Source organism: Symphalangus syndactylus, chromosome 17, assembly GCF_028878055.3.
Source record: "Symphalangus syndactylus isolate Jambi chromosome 17, NHGRI_mSymSyn1-v2.1_pri, whole genome shotgun sequence".
NCBI lineage: Eukaryota > Metazoa > Chordata > Mammalia > Primates > Hylobatidae > Symphalangus > Symphalangus syndactylus.
The window spans coordinates 88874793-88898292 of NC_072439.2; the positions used below are offsets into that span (position 1 = coordinate 88874793).

Here is a 23500-nt window from a genome sequence, read left to right on the forward strand (position 1 = left end):
AAAGGGAACGAGACATTTTAGGTAGAAGAAAGAGCAAGAACAAAGAAATGGAGGTGGGATTATGCATCCTTTTGTGGGAAAGGAAAAGCATCTGCTATGTCTGTTGAGAAACAGGTGGTAGGAGCTGTGCTTTGCAGGTTAAATGAGACCAGATCATGGGTTGGAACTTGAGTGCCTCGCTAAGCAGTTCACCCAGTGGGGCAGCCATATAGTGTGAGAGCAGGGCTTGATTTCCATGGTTACGTGCCTTTTTTTTTCTTTTTTTGTGTAGGTCCTGCTAAGTTTACTTGGAATCAGAAAATATTGGAGGACATATAGATTCGGGTAAAGGTATAGCCAAGAACTGTCTAGATCAGAGAGTGGTTATAACTTTGGACATTAAAAAATTGGGGGAGGCTTCTAGATAGCCATCATTTCATATTTATTCTGAAAATATTTAATAAGGAAAATTTATGAGCACAGCAATACTCCTTCATGGGGAAAATAGAAAGTACCTCCTTATATATGTTTCTGAGTATCTAAGAGGTTTGGGAGAGGATCATTTTGCCTTTACCAAAGCTATAGGTGTTTCATGTAATTGTGACCCACAAATTGCTAGAGCGGGAAGGAAACTTTGAGATCAGGTGATTTTAAGTACACAGAAATGTAGAAGCAGAGAGGCCACGTTCTTTGGTCACATGGCAAGTCTCTTAGCAGTGACAGAATGCGGACCTGTCATTTCTCCCTTTCATGTTCTTTCCACACAGGTCTTGCTAATACTATCTCTTTCCTGTAGTTTCTGAGAGTTATCAACGTAGAATGTATTAACCGAGTTTCATATTTATGCCTGAGACAGACCTGCATAGATATGCAGGGGTATAAGACACCATTTTATCACACCAGATGTCAGTTGCTTTCAGAAGCATGGGTCCAAGATGCCTGAAATACCAGTCAGTCAAACAACAGCAAGAAGTTAAAATAGTAAAGGTAGTGCTAAACCAAAAGGCTACGGATGCCAAAGCCCTTAGCCTAGCCAGCCTTGTTAGCTGCCATATAAGGCAACACCAGGGTCAGTATGACTCATGAGTTTATTCTGGTGCAGACTTGGCCAGTTCTGGGCTGGAGTGTTTATTTGATTGGGCCTTCTGAATCTGTTCCCCATGGGTTTACAGATAAGGAGCTTTAGGCCCCTTGGCCTCCTACTTGGTATGAAAGCCATCTCTCTTCCTGAGCAGGGCTTGGCTCCTGGAAGCTGAGAGAGGTTCACCTCCTGGAGCTGCTGCCTCAGACAGCCTGCAATAAGACTGACCTCACACCTGCCCTGCTGGCCAGCCTCTCAGTCCTGGGACATTGCCCATTCTAGTCTCAGGGCTCACCTTTCCTACTTCTCTTTCAGGCTGTGTCTGGCACTAACCATCCTGCCACCCCTAACCACAAGGTGAGGCGTGGCCTATACCCAGCTCAAGGGAAGGGCCTCCCTCCAGGATATGTAGATCAGGGCTCTTTCTCACTGGAACTTCTCTCTGCGATTCACACAGGAGTTAATCTAGGTCAAGAATTAGGTCCCAGGAAAGTAAATATCTGCTCTGGGACACCAAAGAGAGAATCTGCAGTTTGAGGATTCTTTGTTCCTTAGTGGCTAACAAGTGAGGACTCCCTTAGCCTTCTTCTCCTGAATGAGGTCTACAAAGGAATTAACTTAGATCCTTGAGAGACCAACATTGGCTTTCAAGAGAAAGTGAGAACAGTTTTTAATAAAGTAATGGACTTCACAACTGATGTGACTGGTAGTGAAGGATGCACCTGGTTGTTTCACTGTCTTTTGTCCTGTTTGCCTGACGTACATGACTTTCCAATTTCATTCACCTATGTCAAATTATTGCAACCCCCAAATTCCGTGTAAACTTATAAATTAACCTCCAAAGCAAAGCCAATCAAAAGTTGAGGCCTTAGAAAAATGACAATTTTTTTGCCCTGAGAAGCCAGGCTTCTGGATAATAGACCTACTTACTGTGCTAATTACCTACTCTTATGTGTGCCTTGAGTATTTCAAATATAGACATTCATTGGTAAGTATATGTGAGGATGTAAGAGGAACATTTTTGAACTGTTTTACATATGTAAGTTTATCATTACAATGATAGGAACAGTATGGAAAAATTCAGACCACAGAAGATTAAACTAGAAGTCCACAGCTACAAGGAACAAGAACACGAGTTGACTATTTTGAAAGCAAAAATTTAGGAGAGAACAATGATGGTTAATTTTATGTGTCACTTTGACAGGTCCATGGGGTGCAGATATTTGGTTAAACATTATTTCTGGTGTGTCTCTGTGAAGTGTTTCCAAATGAGATTAGCATTTGAATTTGTAGACTGAGGAAAGTAGATTGCCCTCCTCAGTGTAGGTGGGGCATCATCCAATCTGTTGAGGGACAGAATGGAACAAAATGGCAGAGGAAGGGAGAATTCACTCTTTTGCCTGACTACCTGAACTGGGACATCTCTTGAACTGTAACCTACACCATTGGTCCTCTGGGTTCTCAAGCTTTTGGACTTGAACTGTAGCTATACCACCAGCTTTCCTAGGTCTTCAGCTCACAGAGTGGAGATCATGGGCTTTTCAGTCCTTATAATTATGTGAGCCAATCCCTTATACTCTCTCTCTTTCTTTCTCTCTTTTTCCTATTGGTTCTGTTTCTCTGGAGAATTCTGACTAATGCAGTAAGCAAAATAAAAATGCTTACTTATTTATTTACTTTCTATTATGGAAAGTTTCAAGATACAAAAAATACATAGAATAGTATAATGAATGTCCATGTATCTACTACTCAGCCTCAACATTACCAACTCATGGTCAATCATATTTCATCTACACCCCTACCCGTATTATTTGAAGGAAATCTCAGATATTGGGTTAAAGAAAATGTTTTAGAAGACATATAACTGATGGTTACTGAAGCTGGGTGATGGGCACATGGAGTTTCATTGTCTGTTTCACTTGTCTATGTGCTTGAAAGTTTCCGTAATATTCAGATTAACAAATAGAGATTGTTTTGCCATTATGGAAAATCATGTCAAAGAGTAGAATAAATAGTGTTCCGTCTTTCTCCTAAAGTTGCATTTCAGCTCATTACAAGGTATTCTTTTAAAAAGCTTTCATGTTTAAAGACTAAAACAAGCCAGTGGTGTTCTGGCAATGCAGAATTTTACAACTTATAAACATAGGCTTTAATAGTGGTAACAATGAGACTACAACACCCCTTTCACTTCCCGAATGTAGTCAATATTAACTGCCTGCTTACTGTGGGCTGGCACGTTGTTAAGTGCTTTCTATTGCAAGGCACAGAGAGTCAAGGTTTTAGAAAGTGAGATGGTGGCACTCAGTAAAGAAGAGCTTCTTAATAGCCAGGGGTTAGAGAGTGCTGCTACCGCTGGATAATGAGCTCCACGTCACTGGAAGTGTTCACATTCAGGCTGGGTAACTGCTTGGCTCTCAATAGGCATTGGTTATTACTTCGATTTCAGAGGCAACCCTAGTCCCAGATCACTGGGTCTGTCTAAAGATAGACAGTGAAGTCTCCTCATTCTATATGAAGAACTACCTTCTCACTAAATTAAAATCTGATTATTTTATGTCTATTTATGTCTTCATATGAAATGTCTCAGAGTCACTGGCACATCTGATCAGGATTAGACTAGATAATTTCCAAGATCCCTTTTGCTCCATAATTCTGTTCTATACATCTTTGTATTTTCAGGTCATGTGGTAGAGACTCAGCCAAAGTGACTGAATGCAAATGTGATTCAGGTTTATTCTGTGGCCACTGTGAAATACACATCTGCTGTCCAGAGCAATTTCCTCTCAATTCCAAAAGAGAGGACCAAGTTTTCTTGTTTTATTGCTTTTCTTGGAAAGGTCATGCTCAGAGGGAGGGCAAGTGTGTATCGGAATGGATTTTTTTTCTCTTCCTTTCTCTACTTTCTTTCTTCCTTTTTACCCTAGTGGGTAGAGGTCTTTGATATAATAGAATGAAGCGGCATAAACTTTGTTAGCATAGTAAGAAATAACAGCTATGCAACGGAATGTGGTCAGTATTAGTGGGAGAAAGGTTATTAGCTTATAGATACTCTACACTGAAGGTTGAAGCAAGGTCCTGAAGAGAAAGTAGAAGAGCACAAGAGATTAAAGAGAAGACCTAGAAAGGACACCAGAAAAATAAGGGGAAGTTCTGGACATGCATTCTAGGTGGACTCTCAGTGGACCTATTGGAGACTTGATGGAAGAGTAAAGGACAGTTGTGTCCTGTCCTCTGAACTCCACGAGTATGCCATTCAACCACAGTAAGACGGTCTGATAACGTACGGTGACTTCATTTCCTACTAGACCTTCCATGAAATGTTATTAGGGTTGAACAGTTGCATATCTTTCCAAAACTGCTTCAGGAAGAATCTCTTGGGGGTACAATCTGAAGATACATTCCCATAGTAGTGGCTGCTTGGCAACAGGAACATGCTTAAAGCTCAGTCTTCATGTCCTAAGCCAAAGGCTCTGGGTTAGTGTGGGTCACCTGGCTATTGACGTTCACTGGACATGAAATGAGTGAGATTAATTTATCTCTATATCCCATGTGTCCAGTACAGAGCCTGGTACATAGTAGCTGATAATTCAGAGTGTTTTAAAAAACAAATAAATGAATAACGTTGCTGCTTCCCCGCATGTAATGTTGCCTTGCCCCTTCTTCAGAATAAGGGGAGGGAAGCTGTCTTTTATTCTAGATCAAATATCCTGAAAATAGGGAAATTAGCTTTTGAGGACTTGATAATTTCTCTCAAGTACGCCCTTCTTCACTTCCTGGACCATGGCACTCTTCCCTTGGTAATATCCATAGACAATTGTCTGATGAATGCTCTTCTCAAAGACAAGATCTTGCACTTGAAAAAAAAAAAAAAGCACAGAGACTGGGCAGTGATGCAAGCCTGTAGTCTTAGAACTTTGGGAGGCTGAGGTGGGAAGATCACGTGAGCCCAGGAGTTTGAGACCAGCTGAGGCAACATAGTGAGACCCTACCTCTACAAAAAAAAAAAAAATTAAAAAATCAGCTGATTATGATGGTGCATGCCTGTAGTTCCAGTTATTTGGGAGGCTGACGTGGGAGGATCACTTGAGCCCAGGAGATCAAGGCTGCAGTGAACCATGATTGAACCACTGCACTCCAGTCTGAGTGACAGAGTGAGACCCTGTCTCAAAAAACAAACATAGAAAAAACAAAACACATAGACTGGGCACAGTGGTGTGTGCCTGTAATTCCAGCCACTCAGGAGGCTGAAAAGGAGGATTTCTAGAGCCTAAGAGTTCAAGAGTAACCTGGGCAACATAGAGAGACCCCATCTCTGAAAAAAAAAGCACAGAGTTTTATGGGGATAAAACTTCAAGAGAATGAAGACTGGGGGACTTTGGATTTTGGGCTGTATATCTCTGTAGGGCCCTCGCTGATGGTAGGCACATATGCCTCACAAAATTGAGCAAGAGTTTGGAAAAGAAGTTCAATGGTTGCTGTCGGGATGGAGGGGAAGCAGAGGAAGAGATTCTTATAAATCATGACTGGGCATGCAGAGGCAGGTGGTACTGGCAGGCTGGGTACCTGTAATGCTTTCCTTTGCTTTGATCCAAAGGGAGCAGCCCTACTGTTCCTATCTGGCTATGTTTTGGGATTGGACTTGCTGGATTAGTTTACTCTTTGGCTACTTTGCCTTTTTGATCCTTAGTTTGCTTTTTTTTTTTTTTTTTTTTTTTTTTTGCAAAATAATGTCAACCTCTACCTACATCATAGAATTTGACATAGCATTCTCAAGGCACTAAGCTCTTTGAAGGATGAAGAAAAATAATCAGGTACTGTGGTAGAAAGTCTCCAAAGATGGCTGCCACCAATTCCTTCCCTTCGTATAGGCACAGGCAATTTCCCCATCAAGAGTTGAAGTTTATTTCCCATTCGCTTATATCAGGCTGGCCCTGTGATTGCTTTCATCAACAGAATATGACAGGAGTGATGTTCTGGGGCTTCTGACTCTAGCCTTAAGGAGGACTGGAAACTTCCATTTATTCTTCCTAGAATGAATCTTCTTGGAAACAAACTACCATGTAGTGAAGAAGCCTAAGCAGCTAAAAGGAAAGACCCAAGTGGAGAAATACCATAATAGTGAATAAGGCATTATGAAAGTTCACAAATGGCAGAGGTGTTGTGGAGAGGGAAGGGAAGTCCATATTCACGGTAATTGTTTCTTTCAGCGAAAACAAAGGTCTACCCCTTCCTCGATGGAAATGGTCCAGTGTAATCAACTTGCCACCAGGTCATTGGCTGGTTCCCCATGGAATCATGCCCCAGTCAATTGTTCAGTGTTCATCTCTCTCTGTTCTTGGAATTTGGGCATTGTATTAGTCCATTCTTGCACTGCTAAAAAGAAATACCTGAGACTGGGTAATTTATTAATATAAAGAAAAGAGGTTTAATTGGCTCAGGGTTCCATAGGCTGTACAGGTAGCATAGCTGAGGAGGCCTTAGGAAACTTACAATCATGATGAAAGGTGAAGCAAAGCAGGCTTGTCTTACGTGGCCGGAGCAGGAGGAAGAGAGAGTGAAGCGGGAGGTGCTACACTCATTTAAACAACCAGATTTCATGAGAACTCACTATCACCAGAACAGCAAAGGGGAAATCCGCCCCTATAATCCAATCACCTCCCACCAGGACCCTCTTCCAACATTGGGGATTACAATTCGACATGAGATTTGGGTGGGGACAGAAATCCAAACCATATCAGGCCCTCAGCAGTGGATTTAGAGAATTCCTTATATACCATTGTGATACTCCATATAGCATTGCTTCTGACTGGCAACTCATTTCAACGTAAAGGAAATCTGGCAATGAGCTCACACTCACGAAATTTATTAGTCTTAACTATATCACCCATAATCCTGAAGGAGTTGGCCTGATTGAACAATGTGGTGATCTTTGGAAGACTCAGTTATAGAATCAGCTGGGGGACAGGACCTTGCAGGGCTAGGATAATGTTCTCCGGGATGTGGTATATGCTCAGAATTAGCAACCATGATGATATAGTGCTTAGTTCCAAGAATTAAAGGGGAGAATGGAATGGCTCTCTCAAAATTACCCCCAATGGTAAACTAGTTTTTTTCCCTTTTCTTTCTGTACCCACAACTTTGAGCTCTGCTATTTTAGAAATCTTAGTTCCCAAGGAAAAAATTGTTTCCATTAGAGAAGAAAATTAAAAATTCCTTTAAAGTTGAGACCACTACATGGGCTCTTAATATCATTAAATCAACAGATGGAGGGGCTTACTGTTCTGGCCCAGCAATGTTGGGGCATTCTGAGAGGAAAGGGACTTTGTTTTGGGACTGTGAGGCACATTTAGATCTTTGGTACAGGGTACCAGTAGAAAATTCCAGTCATGGGTCCAGCCCTAAAACACACCCCTCCTTCTTCTCAAATGCCATTTAGGGATAGAAAATTGCACATAGTTGAGAATTTTTCATGAGTGCATCATTTCAAGAAAAAAAATTAGAGGCTTGTTTTTTCTTTTCATCGCTCTATTTTCTAGTTGGGAACTTAATTTAAACCATTTTATCCACTTAAAACATGATCACAAACTTTAAGAAATTGGCCAGGGTGAGGCCAACAGCTTTAGAGATGTCTGAATTGGCATTCTCTAAATTGTAGATTCCATGGTGTTAGAGGTCATTTGATAGAGAGCAAGTTGCAATACTACAGTGTTTTTTTCTGTCTCGATAGAAATTTTTATTAGAGAAAATACTCTGCTATCCAGAAGGATGCATTATATTGGCCTCTGCAGAGCAAGTTCAAGTTCTAAATAAAACTTAATTTATGCCAATGGGGATTGCATCAGCTGGTTACACACACACACACACACACACACACACACACACACCCCTCTGGTGATTCTTACTTTCTGTCTTCTGTCATCATAGTGTTTATTGTAGCAACACCTGCAAAATACTTCTAGAGGATTTGTTCTGGGTAGCACTGTTTGTTATAAGCTCCTCTCAGCTTCACGTATTTTCTGGGAAGGTCCACAGCCCCCATTCTCATTTTGGCCAGTAGCCCCCATCTGAGGCAGTTCGCATCATATCTGTGAGGTTAGTTAAATGAGTTTACTTATTTAGGTGTTGGTTGCCTTAATTCAGAGGTAAGAATACTGACTTGAAGGACTAAAAGTTTAATGAAGTGTCCTGAAGAACTTAAAAGTTTTTCCCAATGCCAGCCAGGTGAGGTGGCTCATGCCTGTGATCTTAGCACTTTGGGAGGCCGAGGCAGGAGGTTTGCTTGAGCCCAGGAGTTTGAGACCAGCCTGGGCAACATAGCAAGACCCCATCTCTACATAAAAAATGGGTTTTCCAGTGTTAATGTTCAGTGGCTCGATATATTTAATTTCTGTCCCTCTTGCTGTGTTCAGCACAAATCTAGTAGAGAGGAACCTCCCCAGAGATTGTCAACTATATAGCAGGCCCCAGGAGACAGAGCCTGGCTCCAGGCATTACCTGCCATGCCTCTTTAGAAGCTTCCTTCTTCCAACCAGTGGCCTCCATCCTACCTCCTGCCCTCCCAGGATTCAGTTTTCTAAATATAAAGCTGTTTGAAACCATATATGACTAAAGTCAGAGGGGACCTTACCTTTGTCATCTACTCTAACTCTTCATTGAACAGATGGACAAACTGAGGCCAAGGGAAATTAGTGACTTGCCTAAGGTCACAATGCCAGCCAGGAGCAGAGCTGGGCTATGTGTCTCCTGACTCCCAGTTCAGTGCTCTCTCCATTTAGCCAAGATGCCTGGTATCAAATGATTGAGGCTTTACAGGGTTGCTGTGCCTAGAGATGACTTTATGTACCATATTTTCTTTGGTAAGATTTCAAGCTAAATATCTCTCTCAGCTCTAAAATATTTACACTGAGTATCAGGGGTCTGTGGACACCATTGCTTCATTAAGTTTGGCGGCAGAGGCAGCATCCCCAGCAGTAGCAGGGAGCCTGGTGGGTCAAGTACAACTCACTCCTCTTCTGGGGAGATGTGGCCTCAGTGTGGGGGGGCCCAGCGAACCATTTGCTGAAACGATATAAACTTCATTTGCAATTCTTGGGGTCTGTAATGGCCACGTGAATGATGAAGAAACACACATTTAATTAGCAGATGTTATGTTCTAGATTCCATGCTGAGCATCACAATGGCTAAAGCTGGGGCTTTGTAGACAGTCGTATAGGTTCAAGTCTCAGTTCAACTAGTTATTAGCTGTTAAATCTTGTGCAAGTTATCTAACCTCTAGACTTTAGCTCACGTATCGGTAAAATGGAGCTGCTGCTGATATTGCCTACCTGTCAAGGTTGTTATTGAATGAAATAAGGTAATATTTATAAAGCACGAGAACAATGCTTCCTAAGCACTTACCAGGTAAGTGCTATATAGTGATTGCTATATAGTAAGTGCTATATGGTGATTGCTGTTACTATGCAAATTAAGAATATATTCACATAAAACATTAACATGTGTTTTTACTAGGATGAAAAGATACAGATTACATATATTAGAATTTCTACCTACAAGGCTATATGGAAATTTTTTTAAAAAAGCGGCCAGGTGCGGTGACTCACGCCTGTAATCCTAGCACTTTGGGATGCCAAGGCGGGCAGATCACCTGAGGTCAGGAATTCGAGACCAGCCTGGCCAACATGGTGAAATCCTATCTCTCCTGAAAATACAAAATCAGCCAGGTGTGGTGGCACATGCCTGTAATCCCAGTTACTTGGGAGGCTGAGGCAAGAGAATCACTTGAACGCGGGAGGTGGAGGTTGCAATGAGTCGAGATTGTGCCATTGCACTCCAGCCTGGGCAACAGAGTGAGACTCTGTCTCAAAAACAACAACAACAACAACAACAACAACAACAAACAACCAGGCAAGCCATTCTAGAGCCCCTGCTTTTAATCACAGCAGATACTGTTTTGTTATTATCCCACTGAGAAGATGAATAAACTGAGGTTAAAATAGTGTAAATCAAGGCATCAAACATTCATGAAGCGGCAGGAGAAGCACTTGGAAGATGGTTTCTGGTATCAGATGGGTGATTTTTAGGTCCTTCTTTTTCATCACTAAACTTCAAGATCTGCTGGCTGTCCAAAATTCATACTGTTTGAAGAGCCTGCTCAGATTCTGCTAGCCACACCAAGCTTTTGGACAGAGTGGAGTCAAGAGATGGGTTTTCCAATTGTAGGAAGTGTTGTCTCTAATGCTTGTGATGAGCTTTGTCAACAAGTTGTATACAAATAGATGGCAAGAGTGTAATGTGAGAAACTGAAATAAAACCAAAATGCCCTAAAAGACAGGATGGGCTAAATAAATTATGCCTATCCATATAACAGAATATAGGTAGCCTATAATATACTACTATGGAATATGACCTAGAAAAATATTCATGATATATTATTTTTTGAAAATGTCACAATGTGGTATGTAGAATGTATGTGGTGCGCAGAATGTGTGTATGTACACACACATATACACATGTACATGTACAGAAAAATGGTAAGCGGGATGTACATATCATAATGTTAACAGTAGTCTTCTCGGGTGGGGTATTATGGAAGAGTCTTACTTCTCTTTTCTTTCATCTATATTTTGTAATTTTTCTAGAATAAACCCATGTGATTTTTTAAAACAAAAAATAATTTATTAAAAATAGCAGGAGAGGCATCTATAGTAAAGGCTGTTTTGCCTGTGGGTGGTGCTCCTCTTCTGCACTTCTATAATCAGCTTGGAAATAATCTTGTCTGCTCCTGCCTGGCTGATGCAATGCTCCTACCTTTGTGCACAGGTGGCTGTTCTTGCACAAGGCCATTACAGCATGGATCCTATTGCACAGTAATTGGGTACACAGTCAGCTACAAGCACTGACATAGAGCCTGGCACATGTCTGCAAACCCTACCCAAATGCCTGGATATGTTTGAAATGAGTGAATTAATGAACTGGTCTGGGGTCAACAGCTTGAATTTGTATACAGGCTCTGCCATTTATAGGCTAGGTGAGTCCCAGGCTCCTGATCTGTACTGCAGCAATAGTAATCATAACTTAAGAGACCTTCAATTGTGTTTTGAAAATGGCAAAGTGCTGGTCACAAGATGGCAGGGGAAGCCGAGAAAGAGTTTATTATTATTGCTCCATCTACTAACAAATTTACATCTCCCCATCCCTCATTTCTCCTTGGCTCCCTAAGGCATCATGGTTACCATAGCAGCCAGATGCTGATGATGCCTCAAGGGAGCGGCAAGGTGAAACTGAGCCAGTTCCCAAGTCCTCACCTCCCCATACTCTTTCCGGGCCAGGGTGAGATGGTCTGAAGCTCAATCTCTGGTCAGGTCCCCCACTCTTTCTTGGATCATTTAGACCCACAAACTCTGCCTCTGCAATCTCAGTTCAGGGCCTTGAAACACCTCTTCAGAGACTCCCTCCTCCCCAAGCTCTGTCTTCTGGCGCCCTGCCTGGTTGCCTTGGAAACAGGTTCCACTGCGGACAAAGGAGGGAGCTGGGTCCTGCTTCCCCCTGGTCTTGTCGATGAGGATTTTTAGACCGTGGAGACTACGCTGCCCTGCCCTGCACCTACCCTCACTCTCCGTGTTCTCACTAAAGTGGAAATTGCCGTCCCTCACTACTGAAGAGACCATGTGTAAAAGCGTGACCACAGATGAGTGGAAGAAAGTCTTCTATGAGAAGATGGAGGAGGCAAAGCCGGCTGACAGCTGGGACCTCATCATAGACCCCAACCTCAAGCACAATGTGCTGAGCCCTGGTTGGAAGCAGTACCTGGAGTTGCATGCTTCAGGCAGGTGAGTAGCCCAGGAAGGTGGATCCCTGCAGGCTGCCTCTAGGTCCCTAGCTCTGGGGCACCTTCCAAGAAGAGGAGGATTACATAGAACCCAAGTGTTTAGCTTCAATCTCACTATTAGGCTGGCGTAGACTGGAAGTCAGAGAAAGAGTCCCTAACTGGGAACTAGGACACTTGAGTTGGATTTCAGCTCTTCTACTGATCACCTGTGTTACTCTTCCTCTCTGAGTCACAATTTTTCCATCTGGAAAATAAAGACATAGAATATACGTATGAGTCCTATACACTGACATTTTACATATTTTCTATTTTAACAATCTCTTAAAAAGTAGTTTAAAACCGGAGAAGAAGGGCTTGAGGCCCACTGGAGGTTGAGAGGTCTGTGCTCTGGTCCTGGGACCAGTTTAAATCTATTTAACTCAACTTAATTTCACTTAAAATATTGAATACATGAGATGAGCCATAAACTGGCTCTACCATCGGCTCCATGGCTCTTGAGGAACTCAGTTTTCTTCTTGGACCTGGCTTTCTCCTTTTGCACAGTGAGAAGTTAGCCTGTGATCCACAGAGCAGCAGGATCGGCATCACCAGGAACTTGTTAGGAAAGCAGAATCTTGGGCCCGTTTTAGACCTGAATCAGAATCTGATTTCAAGAAGAGTTCTAGGTGATTAGTATGTAAAAACTATCTGAGATGAATTTCTAGCACTCTTGTTCGTGGGTTCAGAGTGTAGGGGCTTACCTTTGACATAAGATGGGGAGGCTGAGTGGTGCAGCCTGGAAGTCAGAAGCAAGGCCTTCCTGCCTGCCTTGGTTCAGCCAATTCACTTCAATTCAGGAAACATTACTGGGCACCTGTTATGTGCTGGGCGCTGGCTCTGCCTCTAGCTGTGTGTACATGGATGCCTCTCTCACTCTCTTTGTCTCAGCATAAAACAAAAGATTAATTAGGTGATTTCCAGGTCCCTCTAGTTACGACATTTTTCAATCCAGGTTTTGTAGTCTGGTCTGAGAGGAGGAAACAGTCCCTAAAAGATGTGAGTGAACAAGAAGAGAATGAAAATGTGAAGCTCCTAAACCGGCTGACAGGAGGGGTGTCAAGGGCTGGACACTTACAGGCGGGACTCAGGAGCTTCTTGAAGACCTAGAAGGCTGTGGGGGCTGAGTGGGGAGGGCTTGTGGCTGCCCCAGACCTGGCTGGGGACCTGTAATCCCCAGCTGGCCCCAGTCAGGCCTGGGAGACTACAGGCCTTGGGGATCTGGGCACAGACTGCCTCCACCTCCAGGCCTTGTGATGCATTAACTCTGGCACTGGCCTGGACGCTGATAGCTAGTAATGGTGTCATTTTCTCCTGATTTGGATCTAGCCTGTTCACAGTCAGTGTTAACAGATAGAAATGTGCATATGGATTATGTATTTCTTATCTGGTGTGAGCAGGAAGGACTCACCTAGTGCACCGTGTGCATTTTGCAGATGAGGAATAAGAATGACGCCCAGCTCTGGGGTGGAGGGAGTTAGGCCTCTGGAAAGCACTGAGGAGGTAGAGCACTGCTGGATGCCAGGTGACATCCTGAGGAACCTGCTCTAGTCCTAGGGGCACTCGCAATGCTGAGTGGCTTCCTGGGGAAAGCTAATGAACCCAGGGCGCCGGCAACACACTTCCTCCACCTCCAGGCTCTGCTTAGCCCCCACGTCCTCTCACCCCATTCCTAGGGCTGTTTCCACCTCCTCTGCCCGTCTTCTATTCCCCCCTCTCCTCCCGTCTCCTCAGGTTCCACTGCTCCTGGTGCTGGCACACCTGGCAGTCGCCCTACGTGGTCATCCTCTTCCACATGTTCCTGGACCGCGCCCAGCGGGCCGGCTCGGTGCGCATGCGCGTCTTCAAGCAGCTGTGCTATGAGTGCGGCACCGCGCGGCTGGACGAGTCCAGCATGCTGGAGGAGAACATCGAGGGCCTGGTGGACAACCTCATCACCAGCCTGCGCGAGCAGTGCTACGGCGAGCGTGGTGGCCAGTACCGCATCCACGTAGCCGGCCGCCAGGACAAGCGGCGGCACCGTGGAGAGTTCTGCGAGGCCTGTCAGGAGGGCATCGTGCACTGGAAGCCCAGCGAGCAGCTGCTGGAGGAGGAGGCGACCACCTACACCTTCTCCCGGGCGCCCAGCCCCACCAAGTCGCAGGACGAGACGGGCTCAGGCTGGAACTTCTGCTCTATCCCCTGGTGCTTGTTTTGGGCCACGGTCCTGCTGCTGATCATCTACCTGCAGTTCTCCTTTCGTAGCTCCGTATAAGATTCCGTGGTTGGGCCCAGAGCCTGTCGAGGGTGCCAGTTAGCTGATGGAAGGGTAGAGGAGAGACGTGGGTTGAGAATAGTGTCAACTTCTAGCGCTGGTGATGCCACTGCCTCAGTGGGGCTCTTGGACAAATTATACAGTTTTTCCATCTATAAAACTTAGGGTTTGGGCGAGATCATTGGTTTATCACAGTGAAACCCAGGACCCCAAAGTTCTGCATAGGTGCCTCAGGGACTTTTGGATTTGGAAAGTAGGCTAAGCTAGTGGGTGTCTCCAACTCCTGGTCTAACCACGCATCCTCCAACTCCTACCTCCTCCTCTTGCTTTGATCAGAACAGCTTTACTTTAGATGGGGTTCCATTTAAGATTTTTGTACCAAAAAAAAAAAAAAGTTTAACTACTTTTCAAACGTTTGAAAATTAGAGGACTGGGTGATGTTAAAAGGGCTTTCCACAGTAATGAGCTCGACCTTGCTTTTATTAGTCCCTCACCCCTGCCCCGCATGATCTCCCACTTTCTCCAGCTGCAGCCTTAAATTAGCTTCTTTGCCCACTCTGAGAGCCTCATCTGTGATTCTGCCTTCACACACGCAGCAGAGGTTTCCCTTGAAGTGCAAGAGGTGGGAGATCAGGTTGTTCCTTTGCTGCCAGGTACACAGGGTCTCTTGCTTTTGTTTCTCAGATTCCAGCTTCTTTCCACTCAGGGCAGATTCTGGGGTCTGCCTGCCTGAAAGATGGTGGTTGGGGTGGGGTCTCATAGAGCTAGGCTTCTCACCCACTGCGTATGAACTGGCAGAGAATTTAGGGGAGGTTTGGGCAGACAGAGTTTTAGAAGCAAAGCACAAAATCTCTGGGAAGCATTATAATGGAGGGTCTTCAGAGTGCAGGGACCAAGTCCAGCAGATTCTCAGCAGTGCTGATGGCCAGAATTCAGGAGCAGGGGCCTGGCCTCCTGGGTTCTTTGCTTAAATTATAGTTGAATGGCTTTCCCACATTGGTCAAGCCTGAGGCCTCTTGCCAAAGATCAGTTGTCCCCCTAAAGCCACAGGGATGGGTATCTTCAGCAAGAGAGAGGGCGTTAAAGATGTAAAATGCTTTGTCCATGGGGAAGTGCACAGATATGTGGGAGAGCCTTACAAGGCTCTAAAATGAGATGTGATATGGCTTGAAATGGGAGGAGAGAAGACTTTCTGACAATGGGGGTCTGGAATGGAATTGATGCGGAAAGGCAGCAAGCTGCAATTTTGAGGGGCCTCATTTACCCCACCTGTGTTAACAGCTTGACTACTCTCCTCTTTAATAGAAAGTCATCATCTGTAGTGATGGAGGAAGGGGGATCACTTATATAAAGATAGGACACTTTAATAAAGACAGGATATCTTCAGTAAGGCTTAGTAGTCATTAATGTGTGTTTGAGATTCCCCCACTGTCCCTGATCTGTAATGAGCTATTGGTCCCCTCCATCCCACCACCCTGTCTACCCTTCTCTCCTTTCTGCGCCCCCCTCCCACCAACTGCCACATGAGGCTCTATCTAGCTCCAGTTCTGGGCCAGTCTTGTCCACAGTCAGGAAGGATGGAGGTCAGTCATTCAGGGGATCAGCATAAGATCAGTTTTACTCCTATCCTGGCTCAAATTCAAGTAAGCAGCGATGGCTTCCTTTACTTCATTCACAAGTCCTGATTTACTTGCTAGATAGTAGGTATTCAGAATATGCGGATTAGATGAAGAAATGAATACTGTGGGTGCAGCGGAATATAGGGGGTGCTCTCTGGTTTCTCAGACATTTCTGCTTGCTGCAGAAGTTTTCAACCCCGGCTGTACTTCGGAAATTCTGGGGAGATTTTAAAGAAATATAAGTACTTAGCCTCTACCCCAGACCAATGGGATCAAAATTTGGGGGAAGTGGGACCTGAGCATCTGAATTAGAATAAAACACCCAGGTGATCGACCTGTACTGCCTGGTGTAATGCCTTCTAACTGAGGGATAGACTTCCTTTTGCATCTAGTTTTATGAAAAATGAGCCCTGAGATCTTCCTTGATAATTTGCCCTAGATTCTTTAGGACTGGGGCTCAGCTTTGCTTTCTCTAGCTGCCCTACAGACTCCCCAACCTGTGCTCTGGGGATTTCACCCTCCCTCACACTCCCTTGCTCCTGCAGGTTTGCTGCTACAATGGCTGTGTTCTGCTCTGAGAGTCTTTGCCACTGAGCTCTGCCACCCTTACTGGGACACTCATAAAACTTGTTATAATTACTCATCCCTGCTAGGATGTAAGTTCCAAAAAGCATAGACTCCATGGATTTCATCCACCTCTATTGAATGCATAACAAATGTTCAATAAAAATGTATTGAATGAATAAATGAACCAATAAGCTGAGCCATCTCCAGCCAGATCCTCACCTCTCTAGCATATTATGCTTGTGACAATATTTGGAGTCTCCTTCTCACTTCACCACTCATTCTTTCTAGGTCTTGCACTTATATATCCCAAAGCAAATCAGTTTAAATTAAGGTACTTGAAGTAGGAACAGTGTTTTGTTTTTATTTTTGTTTTGTTTTAAGATGATAGCATGGGGTCATGTGAAGGGCCCTGAACCCTGCATTGGGAGCTGTGGGTCCTCGTTTGATTTTAATTGGGTTCTGCTGGGACTTTAGGGGGGTCATTATTCTCTCTGGGTCTCTGGGTCTTAGATGCTTTTATGATATGAAGCATTCTGAAGTCTGTCTTTGTGCCATCCTGTATTAGCCCATATAAAGCATTTTTACACACTTTCCAATGACAAGTTCTCCAGCCTGTGTTTCAGCACCCCCAGTGACAGGAGATCATTACCACCCAAGGCAGCTTATGCCATCTTTGGATAGTTCTGCCTTTTAAAGAAGACTTTTTCCTTTTAAGCCTCCCTCAAAAGTGATTTTTTTTTCACTTTCTGGTTCTGGTTCTCACAAGCGGGATCCCGCAGGGGAGGATGTTTCCTATTCCCCATACAGATCTTTTCTCAGCACTGCAGCCAGGGCAATCCTTTTAACCTGTCAGATCCTGCCATTCTTGTGTTCCCTTTTGTGTTCTGTAAAAGCTAAGTCCTGCAAGGCCAAACATGATGTGGCTTCAGCCATGTTACTGACATCTTCTAGTACTCTTTGCCCGCATTTCTGTAGCTACCCTGGTTTCTTTGCTGTTCCCCAAATACACAGGCATGTGCGTGCTTAGGGCCTTCTTCTACCTGTTCCCTCTGCCTGGAATGGTCTTTCCCAAGAAATTCACTTGTCTTACTTTCTGACCTTCCTCAAGTGTTGGCTCAAGTCTCAACTCAGATGCTCTTCTCAGGCCTTCTACTTCATGCTGTCACCTGTTCCCCCACCCCACCCTCTTTCTCCTGATTTGCCTTGTGCTTACCTTAGCCTGTGTTTTCAGAAAGCAGAAGTCAAGGCAGAGGTTTATGTGATAGTACTTGACTGGGGAGCATGACCTCAGAAAGCTGCAGTAAGACAGGGGGAGCACAGCAAAGCAGGAGGGAAATCCAATGGAAGGAGGCCTTGTCAAGTTGGCCATCTCCATTGATGAAGGGTTGTTCAGTCCCACAGAACCATCTGAGAAGCCGGTTGAAATGCATCTCCAGATCACTTGTGGGTAAAGGGCTATCTATCCCTGGCTCCTGTCTTCCAATAGCTGAAGGTTGCCCCATAGGATGTTAACTTCCCTCTACTCTGGGTTGTGGTACACTAACTGAGTGAAAACATGAATGAGTAAGTGCTGAAAGGGTATCAGAAGGCAAGGTTAGTGTCCTTGCTCTGACTTTCTCAAGGTACAAGTTCCAGTTTCTGACTTTTGCTGTCCTGTTCTGGTTGGGTTTCTTTCTGCGGGCCCACATCCACTCCACATTCTTTAAAAATAGCACTCTGACTTCCTTTTCTAGGAATTACCTGTCCCCCATGCAATATAACGTGGTGGGATATCAAGGAACTCTGCACCTCCCCTCAACTCCCAATCAAGGAGCACATGCCCTAAGAGAAGTTGATTGGAATTTCAATGATGAGCAAAGTGATAAAAACACTAAAAATGGATGGAGCCTATCAATTCCAGTGGTGGCCCCCGACATGATTATAAAATTGTTTCTATTGTTTTTGCTATTCATATCCCCTGCATGGCCAATTTGTTTTTTTTTTTTTTTTTTTTTTTTTGAGATGGAGTCTCGCACTGTCGCCCAGGCTGGAGTGCAGTGGCGCGATCCCGGCTCACTGCAAGCTCCGCCTCCCGGGTTCACGCCATTCTCCTGCCTCAGCCTCCCGAGTAGCTGGGACTGCAGGCACCCGCCAACATGTGCGGCTAATTTTTTTGTATTTTTAGTAGAGATGGGGTTTCACCGTGTTGGCCAGGATGGTCTCGACAGCATGGCCAAATTTTGTCGTTTGCTGAGACTTGTTCTCCACTCTTCTGATTCTGTGAACTTTCCCCATAGCTTTTCAATACTTTCCCTTTTATGCTTAAATCAGCTGCCATCTCTGTGTGTTTCAACCAAAGGACTCTGACTGATACACCAGGACTTCTCCATTGGGTCAACTCTGACGATGAAAGCTCAGACCAGAGCTCCATCTGCCCTCTCCCTGGACCTTCAACTTCTCTGTTCTCTGTGCTGAAGTGACTGCCTCAACCCCACACATTCCCCTCCAAATCTTGCCTTTTCTTTTCTTTTTCCTTTTTTTTTTTTTTTTTTTTTTAGATGGAGTTTCGCTCTTTCACCCAGGCTGGAATGAAGTGGCATGATCTTGGCTCACTGTAATCTCCGCCTCCCTGGTTCAAGCGATTCTCCTGCCTCAGCCTCCCGGGTAGCTGGGATTATAGGTGCCTGCCACCACGCCCAGCTAATTTTTGTGTTTTTAGTAGAGACGGGGTTTTCCCATGTTGGCCAGGCTGGTCTCAAACTCCTGACTTCAGGTGATTCACCTGCCTCAGCTGCTTGAAGTGCTAGGATTACAGGCATGAGCCACCAGGCCCAGCCAAATCCTGCCTTTTCTCCTTCCATTTACAATGAGATGTTTCAAGGACTGTTCATAGGCTGCCTCCACATTTACACTTCCAGTTAATTCTGCAGGCTAGCGTTCACCCCACAATGTTGCAGAAATTGTCCTCATCCAGCTCACAATCAGGCATCTTATGGCTACATACAATGAACACATTTAAACCTTATTTTTCTTGGCCTCTCACAGGAGTTCAACACTAATGACCAACTCCAAACACTCGCTTCACTTGGTTTCAGGGACACGCACCCTCCTGATTTACCTTCAGCTTTTCTGTCTCCTTCTTCTCTTCTTCACAGGTTTCTCTGCCTCTGCCTGCCTCCTGAATGTTGGTACTCTTTAGGCTCCAATTCCAAGTCTTAGTCTCTTTGATCCTCTCATATTTGTCCATGTCCTCTGGCTGATTGAATCTATTCTGTGTTCTTTAATATCTGTATGCTAATGACTCAAATATACATCTCAAGGCATGAATTTTCTTTTGGACTTCTTACATTTATGTTCTCTTTGACATCTCTCTGTTTGACTGTTTCACAGGCATTTCAAAGTCAACATGTCCTAACTCATTCTAAAATATGTTTTCCCTCTGGTGTTCCATAAAATTTTTTATTTTAACCGTTTTTAATTGCACAATTCAGTGACATTAAGTACATTCACATTGCTGTGTAACCATCACTGCTGTTTATCTCCAGAACCTTTTCATCACCCCAAACTGAAACTATCAAATCATTTCACAGCCCCACGACAACCATCATTCAACTTTCTGTCTATGAGTTTGACTATTTTACCTGGTTTACTTTAATACATAGAGTCATTTATTTTCTTCCCCTCATATTTATTTCAAGCGATGACTTCATGTTTCCAGTGGCGTCATAGCCACAATATTTGTCCTTCTGCATCTGGCTTATTTCACTTGGCATAATATTTTCAAGGTACGTAGTATTAAAGCATGCATCACAATTTCCTTCCTTTTTAAGGTTGAATTGTATTTCCTTGAATGTATATACCACATTTTGTTTATTTATTTTGTCTTAGTCCATTTTCTGTTCTTACAACAGAATACCCGAAACTGTGTAATTTATAAAGCAAAGAAATATATTTCTTACAGTTATGCAGGCTCAGGAGTCTAAGGATGAGGCACTGCATCTAGTGAGGGCCTTCTTGTTGGTGGGGACTGTTTATGGCATCACAAGGTGACATCACATGGCAAGGGGACTTAGCATGCTAATGTGCTCACTCAGGTCTTTCTTCTTTTTCTTATAAAGCCACCAGTTCTCCTCCGATGATAACTCATTAATCCATTAACCTATTAATCCATGAATGGATTACTCTATTTGTAAGGCAAAGCCTTCATGACCCGATCACCTTTTATAAGCCCCACCTTTCAATACTGCCACATTGGGGATGAAGTTTCAATATGAGTTTTTGAGAGGACACTCAAACCATAGCATTCTGTCCTAGCCCCCCAAAACTCATGTCCTTCCCACATACAAAGACATATATTCCATCTGCATAGCTCCAAAGTCTTAACTTGGTCCAGCAGCAACTTAAAGGTTCAAAGTCCTAAGTCTTATATATGAGCCTGTGAAATCAAAACAAAATATCTACTTCTAATATATGATGGTGGGACAAGCATACGGTATACACTCCTATTCCAAAAGGGAGAAATAGAAAAGAAAGAAGGGGTAACAGGCTCTAAGCAACTCAGAAACCCAGGAAAGTAGACATTGGGTCTTAAGACTCCAGAATGATCTCCTTTGACTCCATTTCTGGCATCCGCTACACACTGGTATGGGAGTTGGGCCCCACAAACCTTGGGAAGCTCTGCCTCCAAAGCTTGATTGGGGTCCGTCCACCCAGCTCTTCCAGGGTGGGGTCTTGGTGGAATTCCATTCCCAGAGCTCCATGAGGCATTGCCCTACTGAAGACCTTCTGCAGCAGCTCTGACCCTACATTTCTGCTTGGCATTGCTCTAGTAGAGGCTCTCTGTGGTGGCTCTACTGTCACAACAAGTCTTTGTCTGTGCTGTCAGGTTATCAATGACATTTTCTGAAACTTAGATGAAGGCTTAATAAGCCTCCATAGCTCTTGCTTCTTGCAAGTCAGCAGAATTAGCACCATGTGGATGCTGCCAAGGTTTATGAATTACCTTCCAGATCTGCTGCATGAGCCACACCTTGGCCTGCTTGAGTTCTGGCTGGGGTGGCCTCAGAGTACTGTGCCGGGGCACAGAGTCTGCAGGTGGTCTTGGGCAGAAAGCACATAGAAAGTGCCTGGGCTTGCTCCCTGAAACCATTCTGCCCTCCTAGGCCTCTGGGTCTGTGATAAGAGGGGCAGCCTTGAAGATCTCTGAAATGGCTTTGAGGTCTTTCTTCCATTGTCTTGAGGAATAGCACCTGGCTCCCTTCTAGCCATGCTAATCTCTTTAGCAAATGGCCTCTGGGTTATATCCTTGCTTTTTCACTTTTTACATGGCTGGGCTGATAAATCTCCAAATCTTTCCACTCTGCTTCCCTTTTAATTATAAATTCTTCCAATTATTTTTTTTTGTTCCTCAGCCTCAGTGTAAGCTGCCAAAAGTAACCATGCAGCTGCTTGTTTTGCTTAGAAATTTATTCTGCCAGATACCTTAGCTCATCACTCTCAAGTTTGGCCTTCCACAGAGTTCTTGAGTGTGGACACAGTTCAGCCAAGTTCTTTGCAAATTTATAACAAAGATGGCTTTTATTCCAGTTTCAAATACTTTGTTCCTCAGTTCTATTTGAAACCTCATCAGAATGGCCTTTACTGTTCATATTTCCATCAGCACTCTGGTCATGACCACTTAACCAATCTCTAAAGAGTTTCAAACTTTCCCTAGTCTTTTTGTCTTCTAAGCCTTCATCCGAATCTAGGCATTTCCTAGACTGCTCCTCCAAATTCTTTCAGCCTCTGCCCATTACCTGATTCTAAAGCCAATTCCAAATTTTCAGGTATTCATTACCAGCAGTACCCCACTCCTTGGTACCAATTTTCTCTCTTAGTCTGTTTTTTGTTGATTCTAACAGGATACCTAAAACTCCACTCATCCATTGAAAAACATTTGAATTGTTTCCACCTTTTGCCTATTGTGAATAATGCTTCCACAAACATTAGTGGACAATGATTCATCTGTTTGAATTCTTGCTTTCAATTCTTTAGATAATTTTGTTGTTGTTCAAAATGGGGCATTTGGAGTACAGCCACCTCTTCCAGTCTTTGCAGACTGGCTTTGTGCCAGAGAAGCCCTTCACTAATTAGCTGGGTGTGCCCTGTACCTAGGGATCAGCTAGAGGTGAAAGCTTAAAGTCTTTTCCGTTCTTTTATGAGCATGCATCTTGCCTGGGTCTATGGCTTTTTCAATTTCCCAGTATACAGGCCTGCTTTTGAATGTCTTCATTTCCCAGAGTCTCACTCCAGCTTCTCCTCTGGGTCTTAGATGATCTATTGTGTAGCTCCACCTGTAATGTCTCGCCACAGGTGTCTGTGGGTCTGTAGTTTCCTGGAAGCTTTCTAAAGCAGACTCCCATGCCTGCGACCCTAGGTTAAAGAGGGAGATTAGCCCTCCAGGCAGCCCCACAAAGATGTTAAAACATTGCAAATAAAGTCTGATCTGCTCCTTCTGTTCTGAGGGAGGATATTGGGCATGGGCTGCTGCATCTCCCTGTGCCACACCAGGGAAAGGGTGGGTCAAGGGTGAATAAAAACACCATGAATTTCCTGATGTTTTGAACGTGGCTTTTTCTTGACTGAGCATTCACTTCTTTGCTGTGGACCTTTTACCATTTTCCAACACTCCTATAAAGTTAATTTCATCGAGTTTCTGGTTGTTTTAATGGTCTGTGAGGGGAACATGGGTTTGGATCTGCCTCATCTGCCATTTCACTGCAACACACTCAAATGTTCTCCCTGTTCTTGTCTTCCTACAACCCAGCCTCCACACAGGGCCATAATGATACCTCACACATGCTGTTCCATCTGTTCCTCTTTTCTCTTTGCCAGGCTAATTCCAACTCATTCCGTTTCCAGCCTACACTCTTTCCTCTTCATTTTATCCATTCAAGAATAGAATAGATGCTCCTGCTAAGAACATGTATATTTCCCTCTGCTTTCCATTTCATAGGGTCCCCTTCCAACTGTAAGACTTTATGATTCTCAAAGTCTACTTAGGGAAGCAAGTATTTACAGAATCATGGGATGTTAGAGTTGGAAGAACCATTAGAGACTCAATCACTTCATTTCAAAAATGACAAAATGTGATGAGAGTGTGGGAGTAACTAACCCCA

The 23500-nt window shown here is 44.0% G+C and overlaps 1 protein-coding gene and 1 long non-coding RNA gene across 2 annotated transcripts; one reads left to right on the forward strand and one right to left on the reverse strand.

Moving 5' to 3' along the window:
- Positions 1-11190: 11190 nt before the first annotated feature.
- Positions 11191-21685, reverse strand: LOC134733338 (uncharacterized). The gene is made up of 5 exons (XR_010116799.1): positions 21346-21685; positions 17578-17903; positions 13336-14221; positions 12629-12802; positions 11191-12132 (listed from the first exon to the last, which is right to left on the reverse strand). It is a non-coding gene; the product is annotated as an uncharacterized lncRNA (long non-coding RNA).
- On the forward strand, positions 11588-16544 carry RTP1 (receptor transporter protein 1). Its single transcript, XM_063622324.1, has 2 exons — positions 11588-11889; positions 13659-16544. The coding sequence occupies exons 1-2, from the start codon at positions 11618-11620 to the stop codon at positions 14176-14178; spliced, it is 792 nt and encodes a 263-aa protein (XP_063478394.1). The 5' UTR covers positions 11588-11617; the 3' UTR covers positions 14179-16544.
- Positions 21686-23500: the final 1815 nt, after the last annotated feature.